Here is a 27,161-nt window from a genome sequence, read left to right on the forward strand (position 1 = left end):
CTTAGTGATGATTCCCCATTTACAATTACACTTTGAGACCATCAGTTAGCCAGTTTTTAAACCATGTAATGTGTGGCATGTTAATTTTATATCGTTCTAATTTTTTAATCAAAATGTTGTGCTGTCCCAAGTCAAATGCCTTACAAAGGTCTAAGTATATTACATCAACACTATTATCTTTATCAACCAAATTTGTAATCTCATTTTTAAAAAATGATATCAAGTTAGTTTGACAGGATCTGTTTTCCATAAACTAGTGTTGATTTGCAGTTATTACATTACCCTCCTTTAATTCTTTATTAAAGGAGTCCCATATTAGCCACTCCATTATTTTGCCTGGGCTCAATGTCAGGTTGACAGACTTATAATCACCTGGGTCATTCCATTTACCCCTTTTTAAAAGGAACATAACATTAGATTTCTTCCAGTCTTCTGGAACTTCCATGGTGCTCCAAAACTTATTGAAAAATCAACATTAATGGTCCAGCAATCTCCTCAGTCAGCTCTTTTAAAATTCTTGGATGCAAGTTATCTGGACCTGCTGATTTTAAAATGTCTAACTTTAGTAGCTTCTGTTTAACATCCTCCAGAGATGCTAGTCGGATGGAAAGAATGTTACCATCTGATGGTATGATGAGACTATATGATCCTTTTTTCCCCACAAATGCAGAACAGAAATGTCTATTAAGCTCTTCTGCTTTTTTGCACCATTTCCATCTAGTAATGGACCAATCCCATTGCCAGAATTCTTTTTGTTCCTAATATATTGAACAAACTCCTCCTTATTATCATTAACTCTGTTGGTCATGTATTTCCCCTTGGGTTCCCTTATCAATTTTTGACAATTCCTAACTTCTGATCAACTTCCCCTTTCTTCCATTTGTTATAATTTTTTAAAGTTGCCTTCACTTCCCCACTAGACACCAGGTTGGTTTTTTAGCCAGAATTATATTACAAAGATAGTTATGCATTAAATAAGGCATCCAGAACAATCGTATTTTCATTCTTGAATGTTTAAACAGTCTTGGTGCATCAAAACTTTCTAGAACTGGCACCAGAACTCCAAAATATCTACTTCGGAATCACCACATTTAGCCCCTGCCTAGAAGAGAGATACTAATAGGATTTGAGTTCTCCTGCCACCATGGAAGTAGTTAAGATTGGAATTCCTGCACTGGGACTGTCTGGGTTTAACAGGATAAAAGAGTTTATACTACCTTAGAATATATTACAGGATTAAAAGAATCACTGTCATGAAATTGGGATGTCAAGAGGAATAGAGAAAGATTTCTCTCAGTTTCAGATACTCACCAACCCTGCAATAGGGGTCGACAGTCTATTGATCTTTTTTACCAGTCCAGGCTTTATTGCATTCAGTAACCTGTCATGAGAAAGAAATATTTTAAAATTATTTATAAAATATGAATAAAAAGCCTTTTCCCCAACATGTAAGTAACTAAATTACATCCCTGAAAAGGAAGAAACACCTATAAAATCATTAACAGAGTATTAAATAAAATTTCCCAAATTTATAACTCTAGATTAGGTCAGTGTCTATAAGCCCTTGATAAGCTTTGATCCAAATCAGGTCACCACACTCCACATTTGGAGGACCAGACACAGCACAGTGGAGGACCGAGTAGAGGAGGAAAAGTCAAGGTGCTTATAAAGGAGTGGGATCGAGAGGACAAAATGGCAACTTCTCTACTGTCGGGGTAAGGAAAGGGAAAGAGCTGTGTGATTTGCTTCTGCCCCACCTTGCTTTGTCAGAACTTCGTGCACTGGACGGTGGTGAGATGCACACTGGGATAACTACCCATTGTGCACTGCACTGTGCATCAAAACAAGCCCTCCTGGGAAGTACATTCAGTGCCAATACAATGACCCAAGGATGCATGCCAACGCAAGTTATGTCATCAGAAGTTTGTAGTGTACATATGCCCTTAATATGCTTTCAGTTTAATCCTCTCATGTTTACATGTACAAACTAACATCTGCTCAATTTAAGGGAAAAAATCTGACAACAGGATCATCTCCAATACATACTAGACATGATAGAAAAGCACATGTATAGCTATTGAACATTTTCAAACAATTCATATTTTTCTTCCATCCACACAGAATTCCACAACTAACAGAACATCTGATTTTATTTAACAGTTTAAAAAAAACAAAACAAAAAAAAGCCAGTACCTCTTCTTCCAAAATATACATTTATATTCACGTCACTGATTTCTCTTCCAGACCTGCACAGCAGCAAGCCCATACACCAATATTTTAGGTTGCAACGGTCAACATGCAAATTTTTCCTCAAGGATTCTTCCTCTCAGAAGACTCTAGTTTAATAGCTCCTTCTATCTAGTCTACTAGTTTTGCAGGTTAGTAAATTAAATGTTGCCTCAGGGAAAAAGTGAGACACTCGCAACAGAGCAGCATTCATTTAATCCCCTCATGGTGCATAAATTATGGACGATAACCTATATTGCAGGTTCTCACCAAGAATAGAAAGCAAGTCATGGAGGTCTTAATGGATACCCCAAATGTCAGACTATTTTTAAAAGATCTTCAAAATAGTTTGAACTGGCATAATTGTAGATTAAGATTAAGGTTAGGGGGGAAATGGGAGGGAGAAGGGAAGGGTTCCAGGAGTAGAAAATGAACAATGGGGTTAGGACAGAACAGTTTATAACCTGGAAGAGGGGAGGCATGGAGAAATGGTGGTGCAGTAGTGTGAAGATGATCACTCATATTTAGATAATTTCCCTTAGGGAAGCAAACAGTGTCTCCAGGACAACCAAGCTCTTACTTTCCCAGCTCTCATTTATTCAGAAGCATGCCAAAGGGAACTTTCCTCCAAAGCAGACTGGCTGTTTTTAAATGGACTCTCTAAAGAATTAGGCTGGCTGCCAAAATACCAAGTACCTGAAACTTATTCAGCCACCAGTCAGGCTGCGAGTCGCCATTTATGAAGTAAACCATCGGGAGATTTTTCAGTCTAATCCAATTACTATTTGTTCATATTTCTCTCCCCAGTTACTATATACAGTTACTCCTCTCCCCCGTCCAACCCCCACCCTGCATGCACGCACCCACAGGATATATTTTTTTAAGTAAATTCTACACAGGCTCAAATGAAGCATCCCTCTTTATATTTAGTGTCATTAACTCTACCTGGTGACTCATTCAACTGTATAGAGCATTCCTCAGAAGTTAATGGACTTCAATAGAAATGTTCAATAGAAACGTTCAATAGAAACAGGCTGGCTGCATTGGTCTAAAAACTGGGGGGAAAAAAAAACAAAGAAAGTTGACATTTCATGTATTCAGAATATAGGCAGCTTCATTCAGTCCATACAATGCTGGAAATAAAGTGCAAAACTAAACATCTAATTATGGTTTTAAAAGTGTAATTAGTCCAAGTGCAAGTAGTCAAGACATTTGCAAATAATTAGAGATTCTTCATCTTTTTCTTGTTCCATAAAAGTAGCCCCCGGCTTCCTGTAAAATAGTACTGTGAAATGTGTCATGCGCTTTATGTTGGAAAACGACTAGAAATTTGCCCAATATTTTAATTTGCCGCATAACAGTGTTATAAAGTTATCCAGTTGTACAATGTAGAACATAGAAGCAACAAATTCCTTCCCAATACACACATGGGCAATCAATTTACTCCCAAAAACACAAGCTTTAACTACTGACTTTGTTGTCTGATCTTGAACAGAAACAAGTGTCATTACTGTTCATAAATTTATCCACCCCTTTTTAAAATTCAATCACAGTACAATTTGTCTCGTTGGCTTCCTGTGGCAGTGAATTCCAGACTGACTATATGCTGTAAATAGTGATATTCTACTCATTTGTTCTACATTTAACTGTCAAGGTTGGATGAACATTAATGGGACCTCGTGACAGGGCGCATCATCCTGGCACTGGTGCGGCAGGGGTTAAGCCTTCTCTCTGGGCTGAGGAGGCCACCCCCCCTCAGCTCTGCTGGGCATGCTCCAGCTTGAGAAGGATACAAAAGACAGCAGAGCAGCTCAGTCTGGGCTGACTGCCAGGGAAGAAGGAGGTGACTCCTCAAGGAGGATCACCTGCAGTCCAGGACGCGGAGGCCAGCCAGCCAGAGACGGGCCCCAACACACAGGCTCAGTTCGCCACAGAGAGGGGCGAGACTGTGAAGACCCAGAGATGGCAAACTACAGAGAATCGGGTAGGAAGCAACTCAGAGAAACTTTGTGGGGAAGCAGTTGTAGAACCATAGACAGGTTCAGCATGTTTCGGTAGGCTCCCTGCCGAGCGGCTAGTGGGCAACCCTGCCACCGACAGGGCCCTAGTTTGGGACCCGGTGGAGAGGGCAGGCCCAGATTCCCCTATCCTGGCCACCGCCCACCCCGTGGTGGTGGCCTAGCTCACCAGCACTATTAACTCTGGCTGCTAGGCTGCACCATTCTGATAGCAAGGGCTGTATTGCTGACTCTGGCCACTAGGCCACATCGCCCTGGTAGCAAGGGCTGTATTGCTGACTCTGGCTGCTAGGCTGCACTGCCCTGGTAGCAAGGGCCAGACTACTAACTCTGGCTGCTAGACCACAGTGCTGGTAGCAAGAGCCAGGCTACTGACTAAGGTCCCAGGGCCATGCAGCCTCAAGACTGGGTGCAGCTCTACAGACTCAACAGCAGGGCTGTAATGCACCTCTCCCCTGCCCCTAAAGGGTGACGGGGTGTATCAGCACCACAATAGACCTCTCTAGCCACCAAAACTCATCTGCCCCAAGTGCTCTTGACGATTTCTCAAACACATGCTGAGATGAAACTACACCTATTTATATTAGGATTGCCACCCGTCCGGTTTTCACCCAGACAGTTTGGGTTTCAGCTTGTGTGTCTGGGTGCCATTTGACAAGCCCTGATGTCCAGTTTTTTGATCCGTGGAAACCGCTCGCTGCTCATTTGAATTTAACCCACCGAGACACCATTACCCAGCAAATGCTCACCACTCTCTTGAAGATGGGGACAGAGCCCAGCCAATCACAGCCCGGCACCAAGCCCGCCCAGCCAATCACAGCCTGCAGCTGCCCTACCCACTCCTGACTGCCAAAATGGGAAAAATTCGGAAAGTTTCTCAGTCTGGAGTTTGGTGGAGCATGGGAACCAGGTAGGTATGCAACAATTTGAGGGGTGCTCCCCTCTTCTCTCTCAGGTGGGTGTGCTCCAGAAGGGGGAGCATCTGTTTCTCTTCCTTCAAAACTCCCACTGTGTGGGTACAAGTAGGTGGGACCTTCTTCTTTCAGGTACTAGTGCAAATAAGGGGAGTCTCTCCCCCAATCTCGGTACCTGTGTAAATATAGGGGGAATCCTCCCTTTTATCATAGCTGTATGTGCAAAAGAGGGAGCTCCCTTCCCCTGCTCCCCAGAATGGGTGTGCTAATGAAGCAAACCTGTGGGGGTGTGTGTGTGTGTGTGTGTGTGTGTGTGTGTGTAAAAATGGAGAATTTCAAATGAGTGTCTATAAATGAAAATCCCATGCGTGGGCAATTGTGCTTATTAACCCTAGGATGTGTGGGCAAATGTACCTCAGAGGTGGCAACCCTATAGGAAAACAAAGAGGGGAGAGGAGCGAGTGACAGAGGCAGGGCCTTGGGGGAAGAGGTGGAGCAGGAGTGGGGCCTTTGGGGGAAAAGGTGGGGCAGAGGATGGGGCAACCCTAATTTATATGTGCAACAGCATGTATTCATGAAAGGGCGAGATTCTGATTCCTTGACTCACAGTGAGTAGCATCATATATCAGGAGTAGTCTCATTTAAGTTCTAGCCCCTACTAGTATGTAAATAAAGAGCCAGAGCATTTAAGGAGTACTCCACCCCTACAAGGCCAGAGCAGACTGGCATCAGCTGCTCCTTTTTGGCTCTCCAACTCTCCTTGTTCCTGGCCCCTTCACCCACACTCTTTCAACTCCCCACTGTCCCTTTACCTGGGTTGCCTGCCAAACGATTACCACTACCCATCCCCTAACCTAGTCAGTCACCCCTAAACCATACTGAAGAAGAAAGTTCCAATAAGGCCCCACTGCTTCCTCCCAACCTCTGGGCCACTCCCGCCAAAAACAGTAGGAAAATAACTTGCTTTGTTTGCTTTCATGGTATGTTTAAAATAAAGACATCTGTGGCCAAAAAATGCATTTATTTTAAGGGTGCAGGGGAGAAAATGTGGTTTGTAAAAATACAAGAAAGTAAGTGAAAAGAAGTCTCTGACCCTTGGAGTCCCCATCAATATTTGAATCAATAAGAAATAGTTTAGATATCATTCTGCCCAGCAAATTGATTAAAGGTTAAAGCAGACTAATTGCGGTTAGAAATGTACATTCTTCTATGCTGCTGGAAAGAAAGAACCTTTTTATACCACTAATAATTACCATGAACCACAGACTGTAATTCCATTTTATAGCAAAAACCACACATAGCACTTTTTTTTGTTTTTGTTTTTTCTCCCCTCCCCTCCTTTTGGTTGACCGGTTTTGTGGGGGAGGTGGAGTTAATTTTTCATATTTAAGTCCCCTTCTATTTGTCTAAGTTCTTACATTGCACTGATCGCTGTACTATTACAGTGCCTAAAACATTTTACACCAGATTAAAAAATAAATTCACATTCTTTTGAAATCATTCATTATTTGCATTCGTCGGTAAAATTTAGAAGTTTAAGGAACACTGCTTAGATATATTTAGTGCACCAAATGAAATCTCTAAAACTAAATTTATGGTTAATGATTCCATTAGAAGCTCTGGAAAATACTCTGAAGAAACAAGCAATGTGCTGACAGTAGGACAGAATAGATCAGGGGTTCTCAAACTCCATTGCACCACGACCCTAGGGCCGTCCTTAGGCATAGGCATAGGCAGCTGCATAGGGCACCTGAAAATTTGGGGCACCACTGGGCCTTAAAGGGCTTGTCTACACTTACATTTTATAGCTCTCTAACTTGCTGGCTCAGGAGTGTGAAAAATCACCCCCCTGTGCACAGCAAGTCTGAGTGCTTTAAAGCGTTAGTGTGGACAGGTTCAGAGTGCTGGGAGCCGTGCTCCCAGCACTCAGAGCTAATCTCCTCGTGGAGGTGGATTACCAGGAGCGCTGAGAGCTCACACGCAACGACACTCACACTTCAAAGCGCCCCCGCGGCAGTGCTTTGAAGTTTCTAGTGTAGCCATACCCTTAGTGTCCATCCTCCCAGGTCTTCCTATCCCTATTCTGACCCTTCCTGCAGGCTCCTACCATAGCTGGCTGCTGCAGCTTGGTGAGTCTTCCTCCAGAGGGGATCTACAAATAGAAAAGGAGTACTTGTGGCACCTTAGAGACTAAAGAATTTGAGCATAAGCTTTTGTGAGCTACAGCTCACTTCATCGGACATAGTAACTTAAAAGTGAAAGCCTCGAGCCTGCCAGACATATTAGCACAACACTGAAACTGTTAAAGAGCCATTCAAGTGGTAATAAGAAAAGGAGTATTTGTGGCACCTTAGAGACTAACAAATTTATTTGAGCATAAGCATTCTTGAGCTACAGCTCACTTCATCGGATGCATTCAGTGGAAAATACAGTGGAGAGATTTATATACAAAGAGAACATGAAACAATGGGTGTTACCATACACACTGTAACAAGAGTGATCACTTAAGGTGAGCTATTACCAGCAGGAGAGGGGGGGGGACCTTTTGCAGTGATAATCAAGGTGGGCCATTTCCAGCAGTTGACAAGAACGTCTGAGGAACGGGGGGGGGGGGGACCTTTTGCAGTGATAATCAAGGTGGGCCATTTCCAGCAGTTGACAAGAACGTCTGAGGAACGGGGGGGGGGGGTGGTGGGAGGGAAATAGTTTTACTTTGTGTAATGACCCGGGGGGGTGGGGGGGAATAGTTTTACTTTGTGTAATGACCCATCCACTCCCAGTCTCTATTCAAGCCTAAGTTAATTGAATCCAGTTTGCAAATGAATTCCAATTCAGCAGTCTCTCGTTGGAGTCTTGTTTTGAAGGTTTTTTTGTTGAAGAATTGCAACTTTTAGGTCTATAATAGAGTGACCAAAGAGATTGAAGTATTCTCCAACTGGTTTTTGAAGGTCATAATTCTTGACGTCTGATTTGTGTCCACTTATTCTTTTACGTAGAGACTGTCCAGTTTGACCAATGTACATGGCAGAAGGGCATTGCTGGCACATGATGGCATATATCACACTGGTAGCTGTGCAGGTGAACGAGCCTCTGATAGTGTGGCTGATGTGATTAGGCCCTATGATGGTGTCCCCTGAATAGATATGTGGACACAGCTGGCAACGGGCTTTGTTGGAAGGATAGGTTCCTGGGTTAGTGGTGTGTGGTTGCTGGTGAGTATTTGCTTCAGGTTGGGGGGCTTTCTGTAAGCAGGACTGGCCTGTCTCCCAAGATCTGTGAGTGATGGGTCATCCTTCAGGATAAGTTGTAGATCCTTGATGATGCGTTGGAGGGGTTTTAGTTGGGGGCTGAAGGTGATGGCTCGTGGCATTCTGTTATTTTCTTTGTTGGGCCTGTCCTGTAGTAGGCGACTTCTGTGTACTCTTCTGGCTCTGTCAATCTGTTTCTTCACTTCAGCAGGTGGGTATTATAGTTGTAAAAATGCTTGATAGAGATCTTGTAGGTGTTTGTCTCTGTCTGAGGGGTTGGGGCAAGTGTGGTTGTATAGTAGAGCTTGGCTGTAGACAATGGATTGTGTGGTGTGGTCTGGATGAAAGCTGGAGGCATATAGGTAGGAATAGCGGTCAGTAGGTTTCTGGTTTAGCGTGGTGTTTATGTGACAACCGCTTATTAGCACCATAGTGTCCAAGAAGTGGATCTCTTATGTGGACTCGTCCAGGCTGACGTTGATGGTGGGATGGAAATTGTGGAAATCATGGTGGAATTCCTCAAGGGCATTCCTCCATGGGTCCAGATGATGATGACTTCATCAATGTATCGCAAGTAGAGTAGGGGCATTAGGGGACGAGAGCTGAGGAAGCGTTGTTCTAAGTCAGCCATAAAAACGTTGGCATACTGTGGAGCCATGTGGGTACCCATAGCAGTGCTGCTGATTTGAAGGTATACATTGTCCCCAAATGTGAAATAGTTATGGGTGAGGACAAAGTCACGAAGTTCAGCCACCAGGTTTGTCGTGACATTATTGGGGATAGTGTTCTTGACGGCTTGTAGTCCATCTTTGTGTGGAATGTTGGTGTAGAGGGCTTCTACATCCATAGTGGCCAGAACGGTGTTTTCAGGAAGATCACCGATGGATTGTAGTTTCCTCAGGAAGTCAGTGGTGTCTCGAAGGTAGCTGGGAGTGCTGGTAGCGTAGGGCCTGAGGAGGGAGTCTACATAGCCAGACAATCCTGCTGTCAGGGTGCCAGTGCCTGAGATGATGGGGCGTCCATGATTTCCAGGTTTATGGATCTTGGGTAGCAGACAGAATACCCCAGGTTGGGGTTCCAGGGGTGTGTCTGTGCGGATTTGTTCTTGTGCTTTTTCAGGGAGTATCTTGAGCAAATGGTGTAGTTTCTTTTGGTAATCCTCAGTGGTAATGAAGCCATTTAACAGGCATTTGCCAACCCCTAGGTATATACTGTCAGTTTCTGAATTTACTGACAAACAGTTGTACATTATTGTAATATTTACTCAGAACATGTTAGTCTACAGGACCTTAGTTTAAAATTTGCTTTAAAAATATTTCATTAGTGAGTTGGTGAAGATTATAAAATCACAGCTCTAAAAAATCCTTGCATAGATTTTTAGATGCACAATCATATTTAGCCTAAAATGCTTGGATCTTCAGACATAGTTTTTTAAATAAATCCTTCAAAAGACCACCCTTATCTAAAATACACATTTTAATTTTAATTACTATAGTAAAAAAAAAAAACTTGCTTCCAAAGTAGTCTTGTCCTTTCTGTCCATCCCTTTCTCCCCTCACCTCCTCCCCCGTTGAAGAGAGCCCTTAAAGGGACAACACCCCTTTCCTTCCAGATAGCTGGACAAAGAGTTTCCCTTTCTTTACTTCTATCTGATGAACTAGTTTTAAGAGAAGCCTCCAGCAAAATTAGTACCTAGTAAGATATAAAATCTCTGTTATGCCTAAAATCTTTAAAAAATATGTTTTCAAAGTTGGTGAAATTTCATAAACATGTCTATTGTTAGGGAGATCACACAAAGTAAATTAGTATTCCCTTTTTGTAAAAGCAATGAACATTGTTATGAACACACTAAACCTCTGACTCGTTAATTTAAAATAATGTCTTTGTTTCAGTGAGTTAAATATGTAGTAATCTGGAATGATTACTTTATGAAGGCTTAAGAGTACATTTAACATACAAAATCAGCTTAGAAATACTGATTAATATAAAACAGAAGAGCTGCATCATGTATTCCATAATATTTAATGTTGTATTCAGCAGGACAGCTGACTTGCTCTTACTACAAAGTTTTTGCAAGTAAATCTCTCTCAAACTTCAGGGCATATCAAAAACCTGTGACTGGCATTTTATTCCCAAATTTAGTGCTTTTAATTAGGTACCTTCTGCATGTCCAGTCTTCACCCATCTGGCATGCAGTGGAAAACATGTTCCATTTTCTTTAGAAAGAAATTGCAGAAGAGTTTTTTCGTTTTTTGTTTTCAAATGTCATTTGCTTCATTTAGGTTCAGGGATTTGGCTGGAAGGGGGTGAGGAGGGTGGGGGAGGGAAGAGAGGAGGGAGACAGTGGGGAGAGGGCAGGGCCGGGGCAGAGCAGGAGTGGAGTATGCATGGGGCCACAGGCAGAAGAGGTGGGTGGGGGAGCTAGCCTCCCCAAGTGGCAGCTTCACCCACCACCCATGACTGCACATAAGAGCAGGTCAGCTCCTACACACCCAGTGTGTGCTGCAATCTCCTTAGGCAGGGGTTGTATTCACAGAGCCAAATGTGTCAGTGCCGTGCATTCTCCATGAGGGAGAGAGTGCGGGGGAGTCTGCAAGGAACTGTGACTCACCACCACCGTGAGGTGGGCCAGGCGGCTCGGTATCCTTTGCAGCCTTGTCTTTCCCCAGCCCAGGCTGCCATCGGGCACTGTGTAGGGCCCCATAAATCCTAAGGATGGCCCTGTCCAACTCCCTTCTGACAACAAAAGTTACTACAGGACTCCAGGAGGGGGGGGGACCAAAGCCTGAGCCTGCCCAAGCCCCGCCACCCTGGGGGGCGCGGGGGGAGGAGGGCAAAGCCAAAGTCCCACTGCCCCAGGCCAGAGGGGGCCAAAGCCCAAGGGCTTCAGCCCCAGACAACCCTATCCCTGCTACCCAGGGCTGAAGCCCTCAGGCTTGGGCCCCAGCAAGTCAAAGTCAGCGCTGGCAATCCCATTAAAATGGGGTCACGACCCACAGTTTGAGACTCGCTGGACTAGATCAATATACACATTGTCTGTGGTGTTTCCAACCATGGTTGGAAACAAACTGTAAAATACTATTCACAACTCTCCAACAGGTTACAGCAGGTATTTCTAGCCCTGATTGTTCAGATGATTTTGGAGTGATCATGGGGGTGGGATTTATAGTAGGCTTTTAAACTTTAGTAAGCTTCAGTTGTCTGTTCTGCTATTAGTAACCCCAGCAAAAACAGGTTAAATGAATAAAATTTGTGAGCAGATCAAAAAAAGGACAAAAAATCCAATACCTCTCATATTTTAATACAGAGTATCATGCTACACATATGGTAAATGTATACACTGCATGTACATTAACGATGAAACTGTTTTTAAAATATACAACAATTTGAGTGCCCCCATAATTGAACATATTTGATGTTAATTAGAAAGTTACGCATTAATGAGCTCTGGGCCCAAGTAGACACAGGAGCTGGAGAATATTTATTTTGTTTTAAGACACATAGGAAGACTTAATATGATCAACAACTCTGAGGAAAGGTGACCAAAAGGAGAGAGAATTTAATGTCTGAAAAATTACAACCAGGTTCTGTAAACAAAATGCTAAAATAGGTGAGATAAAATGGGTCTAGACACAACAGATCAAAGAAAAAGCAAATTCTTTCAGAACCTGATGGTAAAAATTGAGGTTACTTATCTGTAACTGGAAGTTCTTAGAGATGTTTGGTCCCAACCTGTATTCCACACATGGGTATGCATACTCACCATGTCGCTGTGTCCAGAGATTTTTAGTAATCCATGTCCATTGGCCTGCAGCTGTGCAGTTGTTCCTGTCATGATTTGAACCAAGGCCATGAGGTGGAGTACAGACCAGCATGATATTGTGGTTATTGACAGGGGGATGAAAAACACCAATTGTTGCTAAATGAATCCATAGGGAACTAAGAGAGAGACCTGATGTTGTAAGGATTAGTAGATATTCTAGAATAGCAGAGATACAAGTGGACTCTGGAGATAACTGGAGGATTATTCCCAAGAGGGGAGATGCTTCCACTTAGCTGAATAGCATCTCCTGGTAGATTCCTACTTTGGTTGAAAATGTATTGAACCGCCCTGGAACAAACATTCTACATCTGATAGCCATGCAAATACCAGGCCTTGAGAGCAGAGGCCATTGTGTTGCATTAGCAAGTCCAGAAGTGAGATGTTGGCGGGAAAACAGACTGAAAGTCTCAATTTATCAGTGAACCAGAACTCTCATTCTGTTGGGCACAAATAAGGAGGACTTGAGCCCTGCCGTGACTGATTTTTTTTAACAGGACATGTGGTATTGATGGGATGGAGGGAAGGCATGCCTGAGGTGGTCCCTCTGCAGGAGTAGAGGGCCATCTCCCTTTGGGATAGTGAAGGGGAAGTTCTAGGTTTGCTGTGAGGTAAAGAGATCCCAAGACAGCACTGTCCGCTGGATGAATATCTTATTCAGGACTGAATCATGAATCTCCCATTCATGATCTGCAGAAAAATGTCTGAGACTGTCTACTAAGGAGTTCTGCACACTTGGGAAGTATGCTACTGAGAGGGTTACCTGATGTCTGATATACCAATTTTGAAAGTTGGTTGTCTGCACACTGAGGGAGGGATTTTGTCCCCCTCCCCTTCTCCACCCCGCCTGTTTTTATAGCAGAAAGTCATATTGTCCAACATTTTCTGGATATGCTGGGATCGGATGAGTGGGAGGAAAGTGTTGCAGCCCAACAGACCGCTCCTACTGCATGCTGGACCTCTGAGGGGTCCAGGTGTCTTGCGCAGTATGATTGGCCATATGGGCTCACCACCTAAGAGGGAGGGATCAGTAATGATAGTTGCCTTGGGTGTAAGTGTGAAGAAAGGACACTCCACTCAAACTTTCTCCGGCTTTGTCCACCAGACGACAGAGGCCAGAATCTTGGTTGGAATTGTTACATTGGCATTGATGTTGACTTTTTTCTGTTGAGTACATGGATTGATGCCCGGTTTGAAGACAACAGATATGGAGCCTGGCAAATGGCACCACTTGTGTGCATGAGGCCAAGGAGGAAAAGGCAGGTTCTGACTGAAGTCTGAGGTCTAAGGGGAACCTTGGACTCATCTACAGCAAGATGAGAATCTAAGGGTGACTCTCGATAGGCAGACTGACGCTTGCTGTAGATGAATCCAAGGTTGCTCCTATGAAGAGTGTGGATATTGTGGGGGGGTCAAAGTGGTTGACACAGATTCCCAGAGAGGATAGTACATGGAGCAGGAATTGGATTGCCAGCTGGACTTCCTTTTATGATCTGCCCATCAGAAATCAGTCGTTGAGGTGTGGAAAGACAGTAAACCTCTTTCTTCTCATCCAAGCTGCTACCCAGCTGAAAAGACTTTTGTAAAGACCCTGTGTGTTGTAGCTAGCCCAAATGGAAGGACTCTGAATTGGTAACAGTCTTGACCAAGGAGAAACCTTCTGTGGGATGGGTGAATGTTTATGTGAAAAGTATATATATTTCCTGTCAAGAGCGGCAAACAATGTGCCCTCTTCCAGAGAGAATTATTGATGCCAATGTGACCATGTGAAATTTTAATTTATGAATTCATATATTTAGTCAGTGAAGGTCAGGAATTGGTTTCCATCCCCATTCTTTATGAGGACTAAACAGAATGGGGAGTAGAATCCTTTCCCTTGATGTTGCGGAGGAACTCTATGGCTTTCTGGTTGTGAAGGGAGTCCACTTCTTGATGCAGAATTCACTCAGATTGGCCCCTGAAAAGGAATCGGAAAAGGCATTTGTGGGAAGGGGTTGACAAACTCCAATAGTCATAGTGAGCAATTGCCAGTACCCATTTCTGTGTTGTTAAAGCCCTCCAGTTGTGGGCAATGTGGGTAAGGCAACCTCCAAAACATTGAGGGGCAGGATTATGGGACATCAATAAAGGAGTGCAAGTCTCCATGGTCCCATCAAAAGAAGTTCTTTGGCTATGGGTTAGTGAGGTGTGGCAGCAGATATCAGATACCCTCTGTCTTTTGCATGGTGGCTCCTGGGAACATGGATAGTAAAATCATTGAGGAGGTGGTCTTGCTCTGTACCCCTGCTTGTGATGCTTTTTAGGGGGAGGGTATAGATACTTAGAGCAAAGCATTGTCCTCTCCTTGAGAAAGTAGAGAGATTCATCTGACTTTTCACTGAACAGGTTAACTGTGCTGGTCTTGAGTAGTACCACGCACCTCTCTAGGGAAATCTGAGGATTGAAACCAGCAATCTCTCCTCATGACAATGACTGTAACCATCCCTCTGGATGCAATGTCCACCGCATCTATTGCAGCCTGGATAGAGGTTTTGGCTACTCATTTGCTTCTATCAATTAAGGATAGAAACTGTACTCTGCCTTCCTGAGGGAGCCTGTGCTCAAAATCCAACAACTCTGCGTAAGTAGAGAAGTCCTATTTATGTAGAAGGGCCTGATAAATTTCAAATTCTAAATTGGAGCGTGGTGAAGGAGAAGACCATTTTCCCTTAGGAGGTCAAATTATTTGGCACAGTTGTCCAAGGGTGTAGTTCTGGGGAAGTTGCAGCCTGGATCTTTTGGTGGCTGATTGTACCAGTAGTATTTAAAACTAAAAGAATAAAACTATTTATAATATATTTGAAGACTGAAACAGTCAAAGGAAGACACTACGAACACAGAAGATTCTGACTCAGGCCATGCGGTGGTACAAAGGAACTAGAGAGGCACCAGTCTGCACCATCCCTTACACCCTCAGTTCAGAGCACAAGGAAAATCAGCTGCACATGTGGGGATCAACCGTCTGCATACTAAAAACCTTGACTCAGGCACATGCATACCCATGTGTGGAATTCGCAGGAGGACCATCACGCAAAGGAGAATACAGGACTCTGAACACTGAACTGACCGAATCTCACATGGGTTCATGGTCCTAGCCAGGATTCTTGTGGGCTAACTGCTAGTGGGTAGAACATCTACAAATACATACATACACGGATGCAGTTCATACATCCCTAGAATCCCTCTGCACTTTATTCTCTATTTACCAGTACCTTTGCTATCTTCCGTGTGACTTGTGATCCCATCACTATGCCTCACTTGCTCGCTCATGTGGCTGGACAACCACCCTGGGTTCTTTAATAGCTGTCAGAGAAATGAAGTGCCATAAGACTTAGCACAGAAGCTAGGGAAACCTTAACTCAGCAAAGCAGCCAACTGCAGCAGGAGTGGAAAGGTCTTGTACTCCTCCTGTTCTATGGAAGTATCAGGTCACTTTGTTACTTTTCTGAAGGCCTTGATGGCTTTGGGAAGGGTCAGTAGCTCCACCAGGTAGTCCCGGGAAGCTAAAAGATGCAGGATCAAGATCCCTAAAAGCAAAAAAGGAGCTGGTACCTAACCTACGAGACCCATCAGATTTGTTTAGGTCTAGTTAAGAATCTGGAAAACTTCTGCCAGGAAGAGAGGGCATTTAAGATAACAGCTAACAAGTGATCTGGTGGAAAACACTGGGAAGATTGTATATGCAATTCTAGTCAAAGTGTTAGCTAAGCCTCATTCTCCTCAGAATGGCTGCCAATCCCACCCTCCAAAAACACATTGCTTCTAGGAGAAAGTGAGCCGGAAAGGAGTTTATGAAAAATAAACCTCAGGAAAAGGTTGGAATAAGGTCTGATTCACAAATGAGTCCAAGCTGAAATGTACGTATCCAACAGAATGGTTTGTTTAAACAAAAACAATGGATAGACAATATTTCTGCATCTAAGAAGGGACTGATGAAGCCAACTAGAGGGAACAGAGCATTTAGCGTTCAAGAGCACAAGAAAATCCTAAATCACCATGAAATATTTTCAAGTAGGTGATACTTTATTATTCTTTAATTATTACAATTAGTTTTATTGAATTATTTTCTAACTATGAAGCATCTATTCTGTTATCTGGGCACCCTGGCCAAAGTTATTAGTATATGTTCGGTCAATTAGTGGATATTTTGGGTGTCAGTTAGGATAGCAATCCTCAAACACCAGTAAACTGGTTAAAAAAACACGTTTAAAACGTGAGGCAGGTCAGCAATCATAGACCGGGATGTGAACATGAAGAATGTTTAGATAAGGACAATAAGATGATGAGATTTCTTCAAGTCTGGAAAAATTAGGGGAAGTTCTAAAGTATATTTGAGAAAACATTCCACAATGATTCCTAATGAACTTTTCAGTATTATTATTAGTTATTTCTGTATGGTCATAGATGGTTTATATCATATACTCACGATGTATGAGATGCTTTTCAGACATTCAAGACCGAATGGATTTAAATCAGTAATCACTACCCTGAGGAGCTCATAATCCATGGGTCACCAGGAGTTAGGATAAAGAGATGTGACAGAAGTTTTAAACCACCCACTCTCCCATCAAAAAAGCTATTAAACCAACTGATTGCATACCATGTTATTTTACTGTAAAAGTATATTAAGGTCTTTTATGAACATTTGTATTATACGGACCTTAACAATCATTATGAGATATGTATACACGTTATGGTTCTGAATGTATTTGTGTGTGTGTGTATATACAGAAAATTGCAAGTGTAACTGTGGTATAACTTCACCGCCCTGTTGTGAGGTGATACTGAAGCAATCAGGCAGGGAGGAGCTCTCTCTCCAACCACAGACTGGGTTCAAGCACCTAGCCACTGTCCAGCCCAGGAAATAACGAGGCACCAGCAAAGCAAATGGGAACAGCTTGAAACTGAAAAGAAAATCCCAGTCTTTGAAAACTAAGGTATGTCTATACTGCAATTAGACACCTGTGGCTGGCCCATGCCAAAGGGGCTCAGGCTGTGGGGCTGTTTCACTGCAGTGTAAATGTTCAGACTCAGTCTGCATCCTGACCTCTGGGACCCTCCCATCTCGCAGGATACTAGAACCTGGGCTCAAGTCCAAGCTTAAACATTTACACCACAATTAAACAGCCCCGCAGCCCAAGCCCCACAAACCTGAATCAGCTGGCATGCGCCAGCCATGGGTTTTTAATTGCTATGGAGACATACCCTAAGAAAGGAGGGAGTTTTCCCCTTTTTGAATATTTATAGCCACTGGGGGTGAAAAACACCCTGCAAGATCTTTTAAAATGGAAGGGTGACCTGAAAATCATCCAGAATTTGGGGGACAGCGTGGAGGTGGGAGGCTGTCCATGAATGCTGTCCTATAGCTAGGGGGTATACTGGGAAACTGTTTTATGGCAATAGGTAATTCTTATTAGAAAAAGGGATTTTAATAAAGTTGAAGCCTCAGGTTGCATCATTTTCTGTGTAACTTGTATACATTTACTTTCCCCTTACTACTTGATCTTTGAATTGGGGGGTTTTCTATTAAATTTTGCTTTTTTTATCTCAAGCAGGTCTCTGGTGTATGAACTGTATGGTGTCTGTGTTCATGCACCAAAGTGAGAAGTGAGCTGATTACAAGGCGGGCCTGTTTCATGCCTTTGAGGGTAATGAATCAGAGGAGTTACAAATGTCTGGTAATTAAGAGCTTGGGGAGTATGCATTTGGGGAGACTTGAGTGTGGAAGGGTTGTTGGTATCACCCTGCAAAGAATAACTAGACTAGTCAGGGTCAGACCTTATGCTTGTGGGCAAGCTACTGGCATTAGGGATCTGAACCACAGCTGCACAACACAAAGGCCCCAAAGTTACAGGGCAGGTGATGACAGAGCCCCTTACTGGTCTGAGTGGACCTCAAAATTTCACAGGGGAGACAACAGTATTTTGTTTAAAAAAAAATCCAAGACAGCTAGATACAGTGAAGCTATATCCACACTTGGAGGTGGAGGTGAGATTCCCAGCTATGTAGATACATTCACGCTAGCTCACATTGAGCTAGCACACTACAAATAGTAGGGCAGCCACAGCAGCTACAAGTGGTGGCATGGGCTAGTGGCCCCAAGCACGTACCCACGGGGGCCAGGTGGGTTTGTACTAGAGGCTAGCATGTGCTGCTGATCCCCGCTGCCCATGTCACTGCAGCTTCCCTCACTATTTTTAGTGAGCTAGCTCAATGACAGCAAGTACAATTAAGTCTACTAAGGCTGGGAATCACACCCTGTGCTCCAAGTGTAGACATAGCCTAAGGGCATACTTGTGGTCACTTTAATCTAGCTAGCACAGGTAACAATTGTTATGTAGATATGGCAGCAAGATCTTCAATATGGACTAGCAACCAGAGCACAAGCCCACCAAGGAGCCTAGGTACGTACTCTGGTCGCTAGCCCATTCCTCTATGTCATACTACTATGGTTACCCTTGCTAAGTATATTAATGCTAGCAGGGGTAGGCATACCCCTGCTAGCATTAATACCTTCACACAGTGTAAACATATCCTAAGTAGAATGGCAGAAGTGAATCTTGCCCTGCAGATCGGAGCATGAATAGCAGTGTGCATCGAAGTGCTGCACCGTAACTCCCCTGAGTGGATGCTGCAAGCGCAAACCAAAAGGTTCCTAGTTTTCATTAACAGAGTCTTCTAACCGGGACTACACTAATGCCAACTAAGAATCTTTTGGTTTGTGCCTGCAGCGTCCACATGAAGAGTTACAATTCAGCACTTTGGTGCACATGGCTATTCACATCCTTGTAGTCTGAACTGCAGGAGACAGACAGATAAGCCCTTAGAGGACTTAAATATAGACAGGCCAGGGCCTTTCAAAGGAGCGCAGGGAGACTGTACCATGTGTGTTGGGGGGGAGGGAGGGAGAGAAGGGCTGATGTTGCACTCCATAAGCTTTATGAAAAATATGCTTATGAATGTGAATCTGTTAATAGGAATATGCTTTTTGCAAAAGGTCTCTTGTATCATTACAAAGCTTATCTGAATGTGTTCATCCTATTTGTTTGCAAGTATTTCTATATCTGAAGTTAGAAGAAGATATAAATTTATATTGCCAATGTAAAACATTAAGTGAAGGCCATTAAGGGTGCTCTAGAAACAATCAGTTGTAAATGGCCTTAGTTACTTTAAAACCTTCCTGTAACATGGCCACATGATACTGGAATCCATCTTAAATCTGGTACTTTTCCATTTAGGAGGAGGGATGGGGACCCAGAGAGATAAAAAGATTCCTGCCTTGTGCTAAAGCTATAAAAGGGGGTGGAGCAGGACAAAGGCGGCTGCCAGTCATGAGAAGACCCCTGCTTACCCCCTGAGATGCCTGCTGGAACTAACAAGGACTGTACCAGGGGAAAGGATTGGGCCCAGACTAGGAAGCAGTCTAGTCTGTGAAAGAAGCTTATTGGAACATCTCTGAGGGTGAGATATTATCTGTAATCAGTTTCTTAATGTATTAGGCTTATACTTCTTTGTTTTTGCTTTATTTTGTTTGGTGACTTACTTTGTTCTGCCTGTTATTACTTGAAACCATGTAAATCCTACTTTTTATACTTAATAAAATCACTTTTGTTTATTAATAAACCCAGAGAAAGTGATTAATCCCTGGGGGAGCAAACAGCTGTGCATCTCTCTATCAGTGTTATAGAGGGTGGACAATTTATGAATTTACCCTGTATACGCTTTATACAGAGTAAAACACATTTATTTGGGGTTTAGATCCCATTGGGAACTGGGTGTTTGGGTGCTGAAGACTGGTAACCTGCTGAGCTGTTTTCAGTTAAGTCTGCAGCGTTGGGGGTGTGGACCAAACCCTGGGTTTGTGTTGCAGCAGGCTAGTATGTCTGGCTCAACAAGGCAGGGTTCTGGAGTCCCAAGCTGGCAGGGAAAACAGGCTCAGAGGTAGCTTCAGCACACCAGGTGACAGTCCCAAGGGAGTCTTTGTGACTAAACCCATCAGAGTGGGGTTCATTAGAGAAGGCACAGAAGCAACTGGCCATATGGACAACCTGTGCAAAGGCTAACACTATATACTGAAGCAATGTACAAATTTAAGGACATCACAGAACTGTTCATGTCTTGTTTTACAGTGGTTAATTAACAATGCTTACTGCTATGCAAAGCATGAATCCAAAAATATTTCCATAACATACTCCTTAAATCTTTCATTGGATCACTTTGCTTTGCACATAAACAAATTAGCTTGAATGGATCAGTATGACAGAGCAAGCTGCGGCAGTCATCAAAATGTACTGAAAAGACCAAAGTGCCATATAGTCTGCTCTACATGACATTACACCCACATTTTAGGGCAGAGTATTCTGGTTGTAATAAAGCACACCCTTCAATTGCTGTATTTCCACCACATACACACCCCATTATGCAACTGAGCTTTTATAGTTTATTTTACTTATGACTCCCCCACCCAAGTTGCACTATTTAAAAAGGGTCTCATTGTGGCAAGGTAATAAAACTTGAAAAGACTAAACTGTGGCTTGATACAAAATTGTTTCAAATGTCCTCACTTGAACTTAAATCTTAATGCTTAATGAGCCTCAGGGGCTCTCTCCAGGTTGGAGACCCGCCAAATCCATGAAGCTGGTAATGTTTCAACTTTAGAATACGCAGCATAAAACCCACACACTTGAAGGCATGGGGTCACATTCAGACCTATGATATGAAGTCAAAATACCTGTTCTTGGCTTCTATAAAAAAATGACCCTACAATAATAAATTCAAACTTAAGCACAAGGGCTTGAACACTTGCTAACTTCTTCAGCTAGGTATTTGGCAATACAAGATTCTCCATTACTGCATAATATTCAGTGAAATCTAGATAGTCAGTTGTACACAATTTGCAGATCAGTAAAATAAATACCTGAGAAATCTGACAGAAAACAGACCAGACGTTGAATAGTGATTTTTCCCATCACGCCCCCATGAATGGCCCAGTGATTTTACCACGCTGGAATTAAATTGCAGATACAAGATTTTGACATCCAACCATTTAAAATACCATGTATATAATGAAAGTAACTCTGAACCCCAGCGCCACACAATTCTACCACTGACTCTGAAGCCTAATTTTATCATGCCAGAGTGTTGGATTTGCATTTATCTGGCATGTACCCAACCTGTTCTGAAAACCTTGCTCATGCCAGTCCAATGCTTGGTGACGTGTGCTGTAATCATGATGCAAATCCAAAGCAACTCTGCTTTCTGAGAATAAGCAGCTCATCACCAATGGCATGAACAGCATGTGCCAAGTCAATTTCTTATTTAGATAAGATTAGTCCCATAACCTAGGAAACGGTTTCATTAATTCTTGATCATAATCATTCTCATATTACTATTCAAATTTATAGCCACACCAGTTTTCTTTCAGAGTACAATTAATTTCTGTTAAACATGTTTTTATAGAAAACCAAAATTTTGTGATACTGTCCTTTTAAAGCTAACATGCTATTCTTAACTCACATTGTGAGGAAAAGTGTGTATCTATCAGAAAAAGATTGTTCAAGACCTTTCCCTTGAATTTACTGGATAAATTGTATCAAGATTCCTTTATTACATTTTAACATAACTTCTGTATTTATTCTTTCAATAAAAATGTAATGGAAAATCCTGGAATGCTTATTCCTTAATACAAAGGGAAGAGCTCTTTTTAGAATACATTTTTAACAACATGTATTTACTCCACAAATATAATTCCCAAGCTGAAGTATACAGAAGAAGGTTTCTTTTCTTTTTTAAGCAACCATTTATTTGCAATTCAAAGGAATAGTTACAGGATAGGACAGGTAAGCAGGTACACAGAATATACAAGAGTTTAATACAGGTAAGTGGGGTAGAGCTCCAATAACACAGGTATATAAATAGTCTATTGTTACTATACACTGATGCACTGATTCAGCAAACACTTACACATGTGCTCAACATTGAAGTCTGTGGTATTTAAGCACACACTGAATTGAATCAAGGCCTTATTACATCAAACCAGTATTTTAGTTCAGTACATTTATTAACATGCAGCAGGCAGACATACAAGTGAACTAATCGATACAATCTGTGAGCCGATAAAGAGCATGGTGTGACATACAAGATATGTTGCTGTCATTTCACAGCCAAGCCAGATTTATTTTGCATTGATATTTTAGTTTGGGTTTAAAACTGGTGTTTAAGTATTCATCCCCAACCCCAATTATCCTTACACCATCTAAATATAAATCTAGGATTTACAGGCTGAGTAATAAAAATATGTATAGAAAATAGTTACTGTAAAATAAGCATTATTCAAGTGCAGGGCCTGATCCTGAGAGGTGTTGTGGACCTTCAGTTCTCATTAAAGCCAACAGGAGTTTAAGTTGTTCAGTACCCCTCAGGATCAGACCTTTTAATATTGTTTGTTTTGGAAAAAACATGAAAGGGATGAGAATTTATGGACTAATCACATGCGATAAATGTTTGTGGAATGAGATCTTAAGGTGCGTTTCCCCACTCACTGAGAGCTAGGTTCACATAAAGAGAGACACACAACCCTATTTACTATGCCTAGTTTCAATTTCACACCCATATTCAGATTCCTGTAGTTAACAAATACAGAACTGTGAATGAGACAATTTCTCAGAACCTGATCTGCAACACAGAAGTGTAACAGAGTATAGCCAAGTCGTTCATTTGATCATCAATTTATCATTATTTAGTCTTATGGTCAACCCTTATGCTATTTCATACATAATGAATGCATGCTAAATAGATTTAAATTGTAGGATTACAGAAATATAAGACTGACAAGCATTTAGGAGTGACGATTGTGTATTAGGTATATAAGGTGAAGTCCGGCTCTAATGCCAGGCTTACAGGCTCAGGCCTGTAAGATTTTAGCTTACCCTTACAAGGCCATAGGCTTTCAGAACGCTTGACGTGAGTTGGTGACCTAGGAATAACACTGTGCCAGTAAGGTTACAAGATTACTGGGAAGAATGTGCCAATAGAGAACCGTCTGGAAAAACAGACCACAATGTCCTGTCCAAGACCACAAAGACACCTGATTATAACATCATAGGATGCCCTGCTTTGTCTGCAGGTTACCATGTATATATTTTGTTAGTGAAAATAAGGGGACCTAAGAAACAAATGGAGCACCCCAATATTCATGGGATGTGGAAGTACAGATAAGGAAAAGAAAGTTGAAACCCTCATGCATATGCGTAAGGTGTAGCCATAACAATAGGATAAAGGAGATAGCATAGTTGGGTTACAGGGGGAAGACCCACAGGAAACCCCAGTAGGATCCACTCCTGTATCAATTACCCCAGTTGAGAGATCCATCAGCCCCTAGAATATTTTTGGAGATGTGAGTATAACTATAGTATTAGCCATTGCAAGGGATTTTTTAGGATTTATAGATGCATGGGTAACTGTAACTTCACTTATTGCTTTCATAAAACTTATAGTAGAGGTAAGACTTTGTACTTGTGATTGTGTCTGTGGTTACTATCCTTGGTCTTTGCATGTTTCTGGAGACCCCAAATCTGAGAAAAGCACGAGAGGTGATATTCACTCTGAACTTGAATCTGGAAGCAACAGGAGCTGAACCCATTGTGGTTTAATGCAGAATCATGAAATTCAATTTAAATTAAAAAAGATCGCAAGAGGAAAACATTAGAAGAAAGTGCTTGAGAGCAAAGAGAATGTTGCAAGAATGTTTTATCTTTATTGTATTATGTGTATTTCTCCTTTTCTGCTCAACCATCATTAAATCACAACAACTGTTACTTAACTTCCTGTCTTTCTTCTGTAAAAAGCAACAGCATGGGGGAAATGGGCAGTAACCCACAGTGGAAAAAAAATCTTATGATTTCTTCTTTCGCAACAATCCCTCTTTCCTGGATGCATGGCTTCTTACATAACAACCTAACCATTGTAGTTACAACATTACATTTCTTCTTGATTAATCCCCCAGCTTCCTAGGATCTAGATCAAGCCCAAATGTTCATACTTCATAGCAAAAAAAACAAAAAACAAAAAAAGCGTGTCAGGGGGGCAGAAGTCAGGGATTTTTAGGTGTACTTGTTACAATTCCACTCTTCCCTCTTGCCAGCTATCAGGTTGAATGAGCTGCCCTCCTCCAGCAGGTCCCAGGGAATAGCAAGTTTGTCTGATGCATGGGAAAGCCAGCAGCAGTGTACCAAGGGAAAGCCTTGAAATCTCTGGGTGTGACACATAATATGTAAAAATGGTAGGTTAGCAAACGGAGCAGGAACCTAATAGGAATTGCCAATATCCTGGTGTGCTAGAATGCCCCTCACTGAAGTCACTGTCTGAACTGACTGATCAGAACTATGTCAAAGAACCATAACATACTTTCTAAAAAACAAAAAAGATTAACAACTTCTAAGCACAGCTGCATGAACAATTAGAACTGGTGCTGTTATGCAAACAGCATGAGTGGAGTTTAGAATCCAAAAAGAAGAAATGACTGAGCTATCAGTCATATTTGTCAGCTTTCACCATTACGGCATTCTCCATCATTAACTTTTAACAAAATCCTCGGATCAAGACAAAGCTAGAGGTATAAAGTACAAGAACAAGGTCAGATCCTGAAGCCAAAAGAAATACTTCCATAAGTGCTGAGGGATCAAGACCATAGCCAGACACAAGCACATAGGAGTGGCTGGCACCAAAGCAGACTTCTGAAGTCTTCTCTAGCTAGTCGGCTCTCTGCTGCAGTAACTCTCTCTTCCTCCTTTGCCAGTGGGAGAACAGTGGCAGCAGGGCTGTCTACACTACACCACTGTGTCTATGGCCTTGGCTCACAGAGTCATGCGATCACAGTAGGATCTCAGCTTTTGTTTATTACCAAAAACTAAAATTTCTTACCCTCATATTTGCAAAGGGAAGCTTAAAAACGTGACTAAATGTAACCAGTGCCGTTATGACTACATAAACCAGCAACAACAGAGATCTGAACTACTTCATGCAGTACAAAAGAACAGTCATCCTGGGTCAAGACCAATTGTGCATCTAACACAGTATCCTGTCTCTGATAGTGGTGAGTGCAAGATGCTTCAGAGGGAATGAACAGAATAGGGCAATCTATTGAGTAATCCATCTCCAGTTGTCCATTTCCAGCTTCCAACAGTCAGAGGTTTAGGGACACCCAGAGCTGGGGTTGCATCCCTGAGCATCTTGACTAATAGCCATTAATGGACCCATCGTTAAACTTAAACTTTTTTGAACCCAGTTATAGTTCTGACATTCACAACATCCCCTGGCTGCAAGTTCCACAGGATGACTGTGCATTGTGTAAAGTACTTTTGTTTGTTTTAACCTGCTGCCCATTAATTTTATTGGGTGACCCCCTAGTTCTTGTGTTATGTGAAGGGGTAAATAACATTTCCTCATTCACTTTCTCCACACCATTTATGATTTTATCAACAGGCCCAGTCTTTTTAAGCTCTCCTTGTATGGAAGCTCGTCAAATACCCCTAATCTTTGTTGCCCTTCTCTGTATGCTTCAATTCGAACATATTTTTTTGAGATGGGTAACCAGAACAGCACACAGCATTCAAGATGTCAGAGTACCCTGACTTTACATAGTGGCATTATGGTATTTTCTGTTTTACTGTCTATCCCTTTCCTAATGATTCCTAGCATTGTTCGCTTTTTTGACCATCACAGCACATTGAGCAGATGTTCTCAGAGAGCTATCCACAAGGATTCCAAGATCTTTCTTGAGTGGTAACAGTTAACTTAGAACCCCTCATTTTGTATGTATAATTGGGATCATTTTTCCCAATGTGCATTACTTTGCATTTATCAACATTGAACTTCATCTGACATTTTGTTGCCAAGTCACCCAGTGAGATCCCTTTGTAACTCTTTGCAGTCAGCTTTGGACTTAGCTTTCTTGAGTAATTTTGTATCATCTGAAAACTTTGCCTCCTCACTGTTTATCCCCTTTTCCCAATCATTTATGAATATGTTGAACTGCGCTGGTCCCAGTACAGATGCCTTGGTAGACCCTGCTATTTACCCCTCTACATAGTGAAAACTGACCATTTATTCCTACCCTTTGTTTCCTATATTTTAATCAGTTACTGATCCACGAGAGGACATTCCCTCTTATCCCATGACTGCTTAGTTTACTTAAGAGCCTTTGGTGAGGGACCATATCAAAGGCTTTCTGAAAGTCCAAATACACTAAATGCACTGGATCACCCTTGTCCGCATGTTTGTTGACGCCCTCAAATAATTCTAGTAGATTGGTAAGGCATCATTTCCCTTTACAAAAACCATGTTGACTCCTCCCCAACAAATTATGTTCATCTATGTGTCTGACAATTTTGTTCTTTACTATAGTTTGAATCAGTTTGCCAGGTACTGAAGTCAGACTTACCAGCCTGTAATTGCCAGGATCACCTCTGGAGCCCCTTTTAAAAATTGGCATCACATTAGCTATCCTCCAGTCATTTGGTACAAAAGCTGATTTAAATGATAGGTTACAGACTACAGTGAGTAGTTCTGCAATTTCACATATGAGTTCCTTCAGAACTCTTGGATGAATACCATCTGGTCCTGGTGACTTATTAATCCTTTAGTTTATCAATTTGATGACACCTCAATCTGGGACAGTTCCTCAGATTTGTCACCTAAAAAGAATGGTTCAGGTTTGGGAATCTCCCTCACATCCTCAGCCGTGAAAACCAATGCAAAGTCCAATGCCTGTAACCAGACCAGATCCTAATCCAGAGAACAGAAGAACATACTGCCTGCCAGTAACAAGGATATGAGATATGGATGTGAGGCTGAAAAGGATCCTGATGGGAGGGGGGAGAAATCATCAACACAGCTA

At 42.2% G+C, this 27,161-nt stretch overlaps 1 protein-coding gene and 1 long non-coding RNA gene across 7 annotated transcripts in view; one reads left to right on the top strand and one right to left on the bottom strand.

The window, feature by feature from the left end:
- LIMCH1 (LIM and calponin homology domains 1) overlaps window positions 1-27,161 on the bottom strand; it is a 314,351-nt gene that overhangs the window by 171,836 nt on the left and 115,354 nt on the right. For all 6 annotated transcript variants that reach the window (XM_084626956.1, XM_084626953.1, XM_084626952.1 and 3 more), the window contains exon 3: window positions 1,312-1,381. In XM_084626956.1, the coding sequence (XP_084483082.1) occupies window positions 1,312-1,381 (70 nt within the window). The remainder of the gene's footprint in view (window positions 1-1,311; window positions 1,382-27,161) is intronic.
- Window positions 4,065-19,723, top strand: LOC311519994. The gene is made up of 3 exons (XR_014711440.1): window positions 4,065-4,210; window positions 17,821-17,913; window positions 19,504-19,723. It is a non-coding gene; the product is annotated as an uncharacterized lncRNA (long non-coding RNA).

The sequence above is a fragment of the Lepidochelys olivacea genome (assembly GCF_965140295.1).
Source record: "Lepidochelys olivacea isolate rLepOli2 genome assembly, chromosome: 4".
NCBI lineage: Eukaryota > Metazoa > Chordata > Testudines > Cheloniidae > Lepidochelys > Lepidochelys olivacea.